At 40.6% G+C, this 12,539-nt stretch overlaps 1 protein-coding gene across 2 annotated transcripts in view; it reads left to right on the top strand.

Moving 5' to 3' along the window:
* Fam193a (family with sequence similarity 193 member A) overlaps window positions 1-3,403 on the top strand; it is an 81,045-nt gene extending 77,642 nt beyond the window's left edge. For both annotated transcript variants that reach the window (XM_028758085.1, XM_028758084.1), the window contains exon 20: window positions 2,600-3,403. In XM_028758085.1, the coding sequence (XP_028613918.1) occupies window positions 2,600-2,693 (94 nt within the window). In that variant the 3' untranslated portion in view covers window positions 2,694-3,403. The remainder of the gene's footprint in view (window positions 1-2,599) is intronic.
* Window positions 3,404-12,539: the final 9,136 nt, after the last annotated feature.

The raw sequence follows: 12,539 nt of genomic DNA, 5'->3' as shown, positions 1-12,539 counted from the left end.
AAGACTTGACAGTCAGCTGAACAGACTTGCCTTATAGAGGAAACTCAAGCACACTATTAAGTAGAAGAAACGAGAAGGTAAAAGATAAGCACTCAATATGACTCCCTATGCAGATGCTCAAACAGTATAGCCAAACTACTGCTGAGCATTGATGCCTTCCTTACTCAAATGCCAGAACAGCAAAGGCTACATTTGGGACATACACTGAGGCTTCTGCATCCAAGTTCCCTGTATAAACATGTGTAATGCATGCAGAATGCAGTCCAGCGATAGCAAACCTAATGGTGCTAGATCTTAGGTATGGATGAGGCTGTCCACGTGCAGGGCCTGGGGGTCTTTTAGGGATCAGCTTGTGTTTTAAGTTCTTGAATCTCTGGTAAACTTTGCCTCTGCAAAGGATTGAGCTTGTTCCTGAATGGCTTTAGGCAGCTTTGCTGCTTTGTAGAGAAAGGGGACTGGGATGTAGCCTACTCATGTGAGAAACAGTTGGACAAGAGATAGTAGAGGTGTAGAAGGTTAGCTCCAGGAGAAAGGAGCTTTGATTCTGGAGTTGACATGGCACAGCCCTTCCCTGGCAGAGACTTGTTTTTTCTCCATCTGGACATAGGCCACAAAATGGACAAATACGTAGCTGAGCGGTGACGGGTACCTGATTGAATGATTGGACCACAATTTAAACACAAACATTCAGACCAACTGAAAACCATCATTTGAGGTTTCATTATAATTTCTGCTCCCCGAATGAGAGCTGGAATGTTAAAAATGAGAAATTATATAAGACTCTTTAAACAAAAGAAGACTGGGGACTGGAGAGATGGCTCCTGTTAAGAGCACTGGTTGTTCTAGAAAACCTGGGTTCAATTCCCAGCACCCACATGGCAGCTTTACAACTGTCTGTAGCTCCAGTTCCAAAGAATCCAATATCCTCACACAGACATACATGTAGGCAAAACACCAGTGCACATAAATTATAAATTATTTTTTAAAAAATACTCTTCCCTACATTAATAAACAAATTGACCATTACCTAAGAGATGTGTTAACTTTTTTTAAAGATTTATTTTTTATTTTATTTATTTAAATGTGTGTGTGTGTGTGTCTATACGTATATGTGCATGCACCGTACGCTTATGCCCACAGAAGATAGATGAGAGTATCAGATGCCTTGGAGCTAGAGTTACAAGAAGCTGTGAGCTACCCAAAATGGATTGGGAACCAACTGTTGGTCCTCTATTATGCATTCTTAACCACTAAGCCATCTCTCCATCTCCAAATGGTAGTCTTTTTCAGAAACTATTTAGCTTACAATATTTGTGGCTCACAGAGCTAGCAGGTGGTTCAAGACTGAAGGACAGAGGACATCATGTACAGAGGACAGATGGAGTGGAGGGCAGAGTCTTGTAACCTTTTCATCATAGTAAGTTTTTAATTTGTGAATAAGTCTAACATAGTCCAGAACCTCCACTTTACACATAGGCTTAGCTGTCACCCTTGATGCCATCTACTTGCTGCAGGCTGTGGGCCAGACCCAGCCTGCCCTTGCTCCCGTGTGACTCCTCCTGAGCTGAGAGAATGTATACACTGAAGGAGTTGGGGGACAGATATTTTCAGATACACAGAAGTTATACAAACTTTGGATTTTACTCTCTAAATGCTGTTTTACATGAACGTCAGAGACATCAGCTGAGTCTTTATGGCCGTGGTTGCTTGTGTCATTGAGGCAGAGTATGAGATTGCTACAGTCTATAGGATCTACAAAGCTTGTAGCACTTTCTGGTCAATTACAGAAGTTTTGGCTGGCTAATGGCAACCTTATCCTTAAGCTTAGCACCTGCTCTTCCTAGCAGCTCCTGTGGCACAAGGTCCTGGTCAAGTGGTTATCTACCTGTGACCCTTGGTGTGGCTCTCCTGCATACCCAGCCACATTGACCACAGTGTGCCTGCCTTCCTGAGACTCATGGCTGCTGTGGAGGCTGAGCCAGCTGGTGGCTTCTTACCTTGAACACATTTGTTGTTTTGAGTGAGCTCATGCAGTTGACCAAGATTGTGAGGTATGTATCACAGGAAGACCTGCTGCAGGACTGTCCTGAAATCCTGCCTCTTGTGTGGTGATCACTAGCCTGATGCTGCCCAACAGTTCCTCCTGCAGGCTATGACTTAGGTAGTGGCTTAGACAGCACATCAGAATCTACATCAGTCTCAAGGAGCCTCTGGGATTGGGAGGTAGCAGGACCCAAGCCCTTTTTTCAGTCGTAATAGTGGCTGATGTCAGCTGTTCTCCGGTGGACACATGAGGTTTCCTTGAGCCCTTGAGTGATATTTGGTAAACTCTCTCACCTACAGTAAATGCTGCTTTTCTTCCACTTTTCTGCTTGTCTCCTAAACACAGTATCAGATGACAACACCAGAAGATACACAAGCCACTTAACTTGGCCAGTGTCCTGAAAGTGGGACCACTTTTCCAAGCATGGAGACTTTTGAGCTCAAATCTCACTGAGCCTCCCTAGTGAATTGCTAGCAAGAATCATAGGTTGGCTTGGTGGTTTCCAGTCTCAGTAAAGATTCTGTCCTGTAACAATTTGCCTTTTTGTTTTGGCAGGTTCTGCTTGGACTCTGCTAGACAGAACCGACAAAGACTATCCATCAACTGGTCCAACTTTAGCTTGAAGAAAGCCACCTTTGCTGCCCACTGAATGAGGACTGCCTAGAGAGGGATATGTGGGAGGCAGCTGGGCTGCGCCACTCAAGAGCCAAGCCCCTCACTGGCTCCCCTGAGCTTCAGTACCCACCCAGGGTGTGTAGGGCAGGATGCTGTAGCCTGATACCCCAAGACCGAGAACTTGCTGCTCGACCTGCGTTGTTAGCTTGTGTGCGTATAGTCTGTGAGTGAGACTTCTTTGATTGTAGCTCTGTGCTGTCGGAATGGAACAGTAGTTCCCGCCAATTCCTCCACCACCATGGCCTCAGAGGCCTGGGCCATGGTTTGAAACGAGTTTGCATCATCCACGTGGCTCTGTCGCCTCTGCATCTCGCCCTGTCCTGTCATCTGTCCCCGCCAGGGTGTCAGTCATCCCTCAGCTCCCACGTGCCCTGTGTCCCACCCAAGGCGGGCTTGGGCGGGCAGGCCTCCTTTGTCCTCTTTCACAATCTACTGTTTCTGAGTGTACACGTTGCGCTGTTTGTGTTTGACCCCCTGACTTGTAGCCAGCTTGTGTAAGACCCCTTGCAGAATGAGAACGTTAAAAACAAGAAACCCACCCAGTACTCACACCATCAAGTCTGTTCTAGAGCGTACAACCGTATTAACACGGAGGCCTGCCTGGCTACTTTTTTAACATATTGTTAAGTAATATTAAAATCATGTCTTTCTTTTTGAAAGATGGAATACATTAGTACAGCAGGAGACCCAGTCTGGTTGCTTTCTGCTGGGGATGATGGGTGTGGTGGGAGGTATCAAACGGGTGATATTTGTTCCCAGAGAGCTATGACCACCAATCCCAAAGTCACTTTCTGGTGTTCCTCGGTCTCAGGGTTCCTGGTGCCCTCAGTTGTCTTCTGGACACCAGGCTGGTACAGGTATCAGAACAGAGAAGTGAGCAAGACACAACAGCCAAACAAGTGCTTAGGCTTCACGTGCTCATGCCAAGAAGTACCAGGAAGTTGCAAGATGGGATTGTGGATTATACCCAGATCACTAGGCCATGAAATAGAGTCTGAGCCTTTGTAACACAGTGCAGAGGGTCACTTACAGCCTTGTATGCAGGTACCTATCCATATTTGGGGGAGTAGGGGGTTTGTGATCTGGAGTAGAATGCTTAATCGGGTTTAAATTAGGAACAAAGTAAATGGCATTGAAAAGTGCAAGAGGTTTGGTTAGTCCCATTTTTATCCCTTCAGTAATGAAAAGCTCACACAGTTGCCTCTGAGTTCCTCTAGTTTCACCTTACCTCACCACACTACATGGTTCATGTTTTTCCAACATTGAGTCATCATCCAGCACCTAGGAGAAGATGACAAAGACCTGAGATGGGAAGTTCATCAGGCCCAGGGTGACACTAACAAACTAGTAGAGCAGTTGTGAGAGGGAGGGGACAGTAAGTCCTAGCCTTCTGAAGATTTTGTACCAGAGAACAGGAAGTATGAATCAGTACCCAGAGGAGTTATAAAACAGGTTGCTGCCTTTTCTAGGTGAGAAAGCAGCTCTTCCTTGTGTTCATAGGATAGTTGTGCAAAGAAAGGCAGGCAGGGATGTGACCATTCATAAACAGTGTTCTTGAAAGGGCAAGAGATTCTGGTTCTATTCCCAGGGATGCTAGCTTTATCTCCTGGTTGCAGAAATGGCTAGAGAGGCCCAGTATTGGGCTTGTCTTCCAGACACTGCTTTCTGGGTCTCTGCTTCTTCTGGAACCAAGCCACCTGCCAAGAGGAATCCAGGATCTCCATCTGTAGCTTCAGCAGGAACTGTTGGGACTATAATGGTGAGGGAAAAGTCTGGGTACCCCAACAGCAAGTACCAAATTGGGACCCAGAGCCACTCAGAACTCAGCCTCCAGCTCTTGAGTACTTTCGGTGTTGTGTTCAGGCCAGTTCCTCACTTTCTCATCATATGCTGTTCACTGCCAGGAATGAGCTTTCTGTTTTCCTAGAAACCTCAAGTTTCTTTGTTTTTCTCATCAAGGCTTAATTTATAACTTGCCAGTTTGAGGAACAAAAAACCAGAAGACAGAAGAAGCCTCTGGTCCCAGTTGATGGAGAACAGGAGAGTAGGTGGTGAGGGAGTTCTGAGGACAACCCTTTTCATGGCTGTAGAGGCTGCCAGGATTTTTGCAATTTAGCAGAGTGGTCATTCTGCTTCTAGGTGGGGAACCAAAGCCCAAAGTGGTCATTGGCTGAGGGAGGCTGAAGACTTCCTGCCAGAGCCTGTGGGCAGGCTCCAGGGGAGCTTCATGTTTGACTATTTCCTTTACCCAGTATAAGCCTGAAATGAAATAAGGAAATAGTTGGAAAGAAGCATTAACTGGAAAGTTTTTCATTGAACTTTATATACTGTCTTAGTTTTATATTATAAGACACCATGACCAAGGCAACTTACAGAAAAATGTCTTTCATTTGGGGCTCGCAGTTTAAGAGGGTTAGAGTCTGACTATCATAGCGGAAAGCATGGTAGTAGGCAGGCAGGGGATGGCACTAGAGTTGCTAGTCTTGTAAAACCTCAAAGCTCAATCCTCAACCCCATTATACCTATCTAAAAGGCCATACCTCCTAATCCTCTTCGGGAGAGTTCCACCAGCTGGGAACCAAGTAAGTATTCAAACATGAACCTTTTAGGGAGCCATTCTCATTCAAACCACTGAAGAGAAAACACCAAACAAATGAAGTGGACAGTGGGGATCACTGCTGATACCATTGAATCCATCTTTCTTATCTGCTGAACAGGTGTGAGTGAGGCTTGTACTTGGATGGCAAGTGTCATCTGTACTTCAAAGCTTGGAGCACTGCATCTGACTAGCAGGATTACTGCTAATGAGGTCTTTTAGTGTAAATAGTTTTGGAAGTTTCCTACTAAGACAGGGATTCTCTATGCTAACATGTGACAGACCCCAAATCCAAGTAGCAACAAGCTCCTCTGGTTCCTACACAAAACATGACAGCAAATTCTGTTTTCTAAAAGGTTTTAATTTTTTTTCAGAGTGGGGGCAAAGGCACTAAAGTTAGTAGCAACATCTACCACTACAAGAGTTTTTATTGTTCTTTTGCTTGTTTTAAAATTGAATACATTCCTGTTGCCTGGGTTGAATAGCTCTTGGTTTGGCTCCATGTTTTGACAACATGCCAGGCGGTTCATTTGTGGCAATGAGAAGCAGAAGTAATTACGCTTAAAATGTGTCTGTTTTAAACATGAAGCTTCATAAGTTGTCCCCAGATGTTAACTGAAAATGCCTTAGTTTCATTGCAGACCCAGACTAGCATTATTCTGGATCCACCTCCATGGTAAATGTGGTATTAGTTCAGAGATGAATGAGAATTTTGACCACTTGATAATACATTCTCATATATACACTGAACCTAAGAGGGGACCAACTTGCAGAGACTCCTCCCATACAGTGTTTCCATATAGGCAACACGTCTCAGGAGACAAGGAAACCTGGTGAGCCCCTAGAGGGCATAGTTTCTGCCTGAAGGCAGTTTCCAGATCTTAATACTGTACAGAGCCAACTTGGAATCCATGGCTTAGGGTATGGGAAGGGCTACTGTGGCTAAGGTTCTAGAGATGAGACAAGCTAAGAGCCATCCAGGCCTTCAGCTGTGATTTGCAAATGTTTCATGAGCCCAGGCAGTGGGTCACCAGAAAACAGCAAGCAAGGCTTTTTGTGCATTTCTTGTAGGCTGAGTAGAAAGACAATGAGAAGTTCCATGCATAATGGTGTATGGAAGACCTGACAAGTCGTAAAGTCTTTTTCAAAGGTATGGACAAACAAAAATACTATTAGGTAGCAGCAAGTAAGTTCCCAGTCAAGCCACTAGGAGGAAATCAGTGCAGGCAGGCAGGGAAGTTGGTCTTATATAAAGGACTGTTTGTATGGTGTCTATATTTGGGTGCACAGGCAATCATCCCTTTACTTTGGCTACTTAAGTAGTAAATTAAGTTGCTTTCTGGGACTGGCCATTTGGGTTTTGTTTTGTTGATTTTGGTTTTTTTCAAAACAGAATTTCTCTATGTATCCCTGGCTGTCCTAGAACTAGCTCTGTAGACCCGGCTGGCCTTAACCTCACAGAGTTCCGCTGCCTCAGAATTAAAAACATGCTCTGCTTTTAGAGATGGACCAAAGCACCACAGTTATTACAGATGAAAGTTTCAAATATGACCTGGTTGTTAAAATATAAGAATTTTGCTTTTGCTCGACAGTGGTGGCGCACACCTTTAATCCCAGCACTTGGAAGGCAGAGGCAGGCAAATTTCTGAGTTCAAGGCCAGCCTGGTTTCAGAGTGCCAGGACAGCCAGGGCTTTACAGAGAAACCCTGTCTCAAAAAAAAAAAAAAAAAATTAAGAATTTTGCTTTTGTTTTTGCCTTTTGCACTCAGGGTACCAGTAAGTCCTCAAAGGGGCATCAGCCAACAGAGGGATAACACTGGCAGAATAAGTCTTAAAACCAAAAACACTTTAGAAGGATCAAACTAACCTTGCTTCTTGCCTCCAAACACTTCTGTCTTAATCAAGTAAAATTCAGTGTTGGCACCCAGACAGATTTTCTCAGTCTATACCAAAAGCAAGAAATAGGAGAAATTTCAATCTAAAGAAACCAAAGAAGGGTAGATGCAGGGTTTATAGGTAAGAAGTTTAAAATGTCAGGCAAAGTGACAGACACCTTTAATCCCAGTGCTCTGGAGACAGAAACAGGTGGGTTTCTGTGAGTTCAAGACCAGCCTACATAGTAAATTCCAAGATAGCCAGGGCTTCATACAAAGATCCTGGGTAGGAGAGTGAGTTATAAAAATCTAAATGCATACATAGTGACCAAAGGCATACAATTAAAACATTGTGAAAGAAGAAAAAGATTAAAAATTAAATGTCAAAGAAAAACATGAGGCAGAAAATAACCTATATAGAGCTACCCACAAAAGAAATCGGTGAATTTATGGAATGTGGACCAGTGGTGGTGCATACCTTAAATCCCAGCACTCAAGTTCGAAGCCAGCCTGCTCTACAAAGTGATTCCAGGGCTATACAAAAGCAAAACAAAACTCAGGAAAAAAAAAATGGATGCCTGAGAGAAAATAGTAGTCAAAGAAGTTCACATATGTATGCAAATATGTGCACTGGGAATAGAAGCCAAGATCTCAGGAATACAAGGTAAGAAATAGCTCAGTTCCACATAACATTTTTTCCATTGGTCTTCTTTTTATATTATTTATTTTTCAGACATTGTCTCACTATGTGGTCCTTCCTGTCCTGGAACTTATTTTCTAGACCAAACTAGCCTTGAACTTAGATCTGGGATTAAAAGTGTGTGCCACCACTGCTTGGCACGTTTAGCTTTTTTAGTTCTTCATATATTCTACACACTAGTCCTGTTAGATGAATAGCTGGCAAGGATTTTCTCTAATTGTGTAGGCCATCTGCTTACTTCAATTTCTTTAGTTTGATGAGATTCCATTTGTCAGCTGTTGCTCTATTTCCTGTGTGATCAGTCTTACTCAGAAAGTCCTTTCATGTGCCTATTAGTTGAAATATGTACTCTACTTTTTCCTCTAGCATTTTCAGGGTGTCAGGTCTTAAGTTGAGGTTTTTGATCCATTTTGAGTTTAGTTTTGCACACTGTGAGAAGGATTTAATTTCATTTGTCAGTTTTCCTGGCATCATTTTAAAGATACTTTCTTTTTTCCAATGAATATTTTTGTTATCTTTGTAACTGGTTACAGGTTAACTGTAGTTGCATGGACGTATATCTTGGCCCTTAATTCTATTCCATTGATCTATGTGTTTGTTTTGTGCCAGTATTGTGTTATTTTTATTAATACTGCTCTAGTATAATTTGCAACCATGTGTGATGTTACCTTCTGCAGTATTTTTATTCAGGATTGTTTTGACTAATTGATTGTGCCTCCTTGTATATTTCTGGACCTTTAAGTAGGGTGGTCATTTTTCACAATATTCTTCTGATCCATGAGTATGGGGGGGTGTCTCTTTTACCTTTTAGTGTAGTCCTTAATTTCTTCAGTGTCTTAAAACTTTCATTATAGAGGTCTTTAATATCCTTGGTTAAGTTTATTCTCAGGTTCTGTGTGTCATTTGCTGAACGTGATTATCAGCTCAAAGAATTTTTGTTTGGTAGATTCTTTAGGATCTCATGTATAAGATTGGTACCATCTGAAAAAAGAGATACTGCTTTTCCTATTGATATCCTTCCTCTTTTTGTATTAGTCTATCTTCAAACATTGTATGGAATAGAAGTGGAAAGAATGGAAACTTCTGTCTTATTCCTGATTTTAGTAGAAATGCTTTGAGTTTCTCTCTAGTATGGCTATAAGTTTGTTATATGTAGTCTGTATTATATTGAGGTATACTCCCTCCATGTCTAGCCTTTCCATGACTCTGATCTTGAAGGAATATTGAATATGTTAAAAGCCCTTTTTCTATGACTTTCATGGGATTTCTGGTTTTTGGTCCATTTATATTATGAATTACATTTATTGAATTATGTATATTGAATCATCCCTGTATCATTGGAATAGTCAAAATGGTCATGATAAATGCTTTTCAATGTGATGTTTGTATTTTATTGAGGGTTTTTGTATTTACAATAATTAGGGAGATGATTCTAATTTTTGCACATGTGTGTGCAGTATTTACCTGATTTTGTTATCAGAATAACTAGTTTCATAAAAATATTGGAAGATGCCAGGCATGATGGCACAATCTCAGCACTCTGAAGGCAGAGGGCAGGCAAATCTCTGTGAGTTGAAAGCAAGCCTGGTCTACATAGGTGTTCTAGGACAGCCAGGAGGACTACATAGAGAAACCCTGTGTCCAGAAAAAGAAATAACAATATATATTCTTACGGTATGTCCCCATAGTTTTCTGAGTTATATTGCACTCTATTATAATACCTTCCTTTTCACCTTTCAGTTTTATTAATTTTGGTCTTCTGGTTAATTTTTAAGGGTTTTAACAATTTTATCTTTTCTAAGAACACCCTATTCATTTGACTGATTCTTTGTAATTTTTTAAAATTTCTATTTCATTGATTTCTGTCCTGTTTTTGATTATTTCTTCCCCTCTATTCTTGGGGTTTCTTGTTTTTCTAAGGCTTTATGGCCTACCGACATTGTTTAAGAGTTCTCAAAATGTTTTAATACAGACATTTACCACTATAAACTGTCACCTCTTTAAGTTTCCTTCTTGATTCCATCATTGACACATCATCATTTAGTAATTTAGTATTTAATTTCCATGAATTTGTATATTTGCTATTGCTGTTGCTGTCCAGCACTATTTCATTTTGGTCAGATAAAATACAGGATGTTATTTCAATTTTCTTATACTTGTTGAGACTAGCTTTATGCTTAATATGTGACCAGTTTTGGGGAATGCTTTATAAATGTCTGTTACATCCATTTTATTTTTGATGACCCTTAGCTCCAGTGTTTCTCTGTTTAGTTTTTGTCCAAATGACCTATCTACTGGTGAAAGTAAGGTACTGAAGTCACCCAGTATCACTATATTAGGCTTACTCTGTGGCTTTACATCTAATAATGTTTTAAGAAAATGTTTGCCCATATTTGGTGCGTATGTATGTATGTATGTATGTATGTATGTATGTATGTATGTATTATGTATATTCTGAGATAGGGTCTGTGTAGCCCAAGCTGCCCTCCAACTCACAGAGATCTGCTTGCTACTGCCTCCTGATTACTAGGATTAGAGGGGTGCATGAATATAGTGTCCTCTTGATGGATTTTTCTATTAATGAGTATTGATGGAGTGACCGTCCTTATCTCTTCTGTTTTTGAAGTCTATTTTGTCAGTTTCTAGGATAGCTATGCTTGTTTGGTTTCCCAGTTCCATTTGTGTGGAATAACTTTTCCCACACTTTCACATTAAGGTGGTATCTTCTTTGGTGGTGAGATGTATTTGTTGAAGGCAGCAAAAAAGATGAATCCTGTCTTCTAACCCAGTGTGCTATTCAAATCTTTTTATTGAAGAATTAAGACTGTTAATATTCAGTTATTATTGACAGCATATCGATTTATATTTCTCTTGAGATCAAAGCATTCCTTCCAGGATCTTCTGTAGAGCTGCCTTAGTGGTCATAAATTTCTTTAGACATTTTTCTTTTAAGATTTATTTATTTTATTTATGTGAGTACACTGTCTCTGTCTTCAGACACACCACAAAAGGGCATCGAATCCCATTAAAGATGGTTGTGAGCTACCATGTAGTTGCTGGGAATCGAACACAAGACCTCTGAAAAAGCAGTCAGTGCTTTTAACCGCTGAGCTATCTAGCCCTCTTTAGACTATTTTTAACATGGAAACTGTTTTATATCGCCTCCAATTTTAATAAACAGCTTTGCTGGATAATAATCTGGTTTTACAGTTCTTTCAGAGCTGTATTTCAGAATACATTTTTTTAGGCCCTTCTGGTTTTAAAATGTCTCTGTAAAATATTCATGTTATTCTGATGGGCCTTCCTCTATAGGTAACTTGACCCTTCTCTTTTGCAACTTTCAATGCCTTTCTTTTGTCTGTATTTTTGTATTTTAACTAAAACATGTTGGGAGTTTATTTTCCTATCTTACTTATTTGGTAATCTGTAAGCTTTTTGTAAATGATTTGGTTTCTAATTCTTTAGACTCAGAAAATTCTCTTCTATTTTATTGAAAATATTTTCTAGATGGAGCCAGAGAGATGGCTTAGACCTTTAGAGCACTGGCTTCTTTCCCAGATGACCAGGGTTTGATCTCCAACACATTCTCACAGCTATCTGTAATTCCAGTTGCAAGGGGTCCAATCCCCTGTCTGGCCTCTGTGAGCACTCAGCACAAATATGAAACACAGATATGAAACACAAGTATACAGGCAAAACACCTGCATATATCAATGCTTTTTTAAGAAAAAATATTTTATGCTTTTAGTATAGTATTCTTTTATGCTCATAGTTCAAAAGTTTAGTGTTTTCATGGTGTCCCAACAGTTTCACATGTTCTGTTTACTTTTTAAAAAAATTCCTCACTGACCTTAACTGTCTGATCCAATCCTTGTACTGCATCTTCCAGCCCTAGTTACTCTATTTCCTACATGATCTATTCTCTTGGTGAAGATTTTCACCAAGCTTTTAATTTTGGCTTCTTGAATTCATTTCTATCATCATTTCAGTTTGGCTATTCTTCAGCAGTTCTTTTTATTGAAGTCGATGTTCATTTCTTAGAATTACCTCATCATTTCATTAGCTCTTTGGTGCTGTTCTCTCGGAGTGCTTTCATGTATTCTTTAAGCTCTTTGAACATACTTATAAATATTCTTTAAATTCTTTGTCTGGAAATTCTAACAAATCATTCCCATTAAGGAGCCAGTACTGTAAAATTAGTAATCTTTAAGGAAGACATACTATCTTGGTTTTTCATGTTGGTTTTGTTTCTGTGCTGGGAGTTGCCCATCTGGAATTAATATGTTAGTTAAATTTTTTTCTTTTGTATTTTTTTTTGTTGTTTACATTCAGATTTCCTTTATTCTTTCAGTTGTTACATTTATAATGCTCAGGAGAGGATTAAGTTATAATAAAGTTGAAGTGTCATTTCCCTCTGTGGGACTGGTATCTAGGGCTAGAGGCTCTTTGTATTTGGGTCAGATATTGTCCTGTGTCTGCTGGTGTCTCTTGCATGGGTCTTCAGCTTTTACTGTGAGTTCTAGAACTCCCCAAGTTCAGATCTGCTCCCTTCACTGGGTCTGCACCTTTCATTGAAGCTGGTCTCAGATATGGAACTTCCTAAGAACCTGTGGATCTACACTGGAATCAAATCTGGCCCCTCACCCTGAA

Source organism: Grammomys surdaster, unplaced genomic scaffold, assembly GCF_004785775.1.
Source record: "Grammomys surdaster isolate TR1022 unplaced genomic scaffold, NIH_TR_1.0 126187, whole genome shotgun sequence".
Taxonomy (NCBI): domain Eukaryota; kingdom Metazoa; phylum Chordata; class Mammalia; order Rodentia; family Muridae; genus Grammomys; species Grammomys surdaster.
The sequence above is the reverse complement of the archived record's forward strand: the minus strand, read 5'-3'. Positions and strand labels throughout refer to the sequence as shown.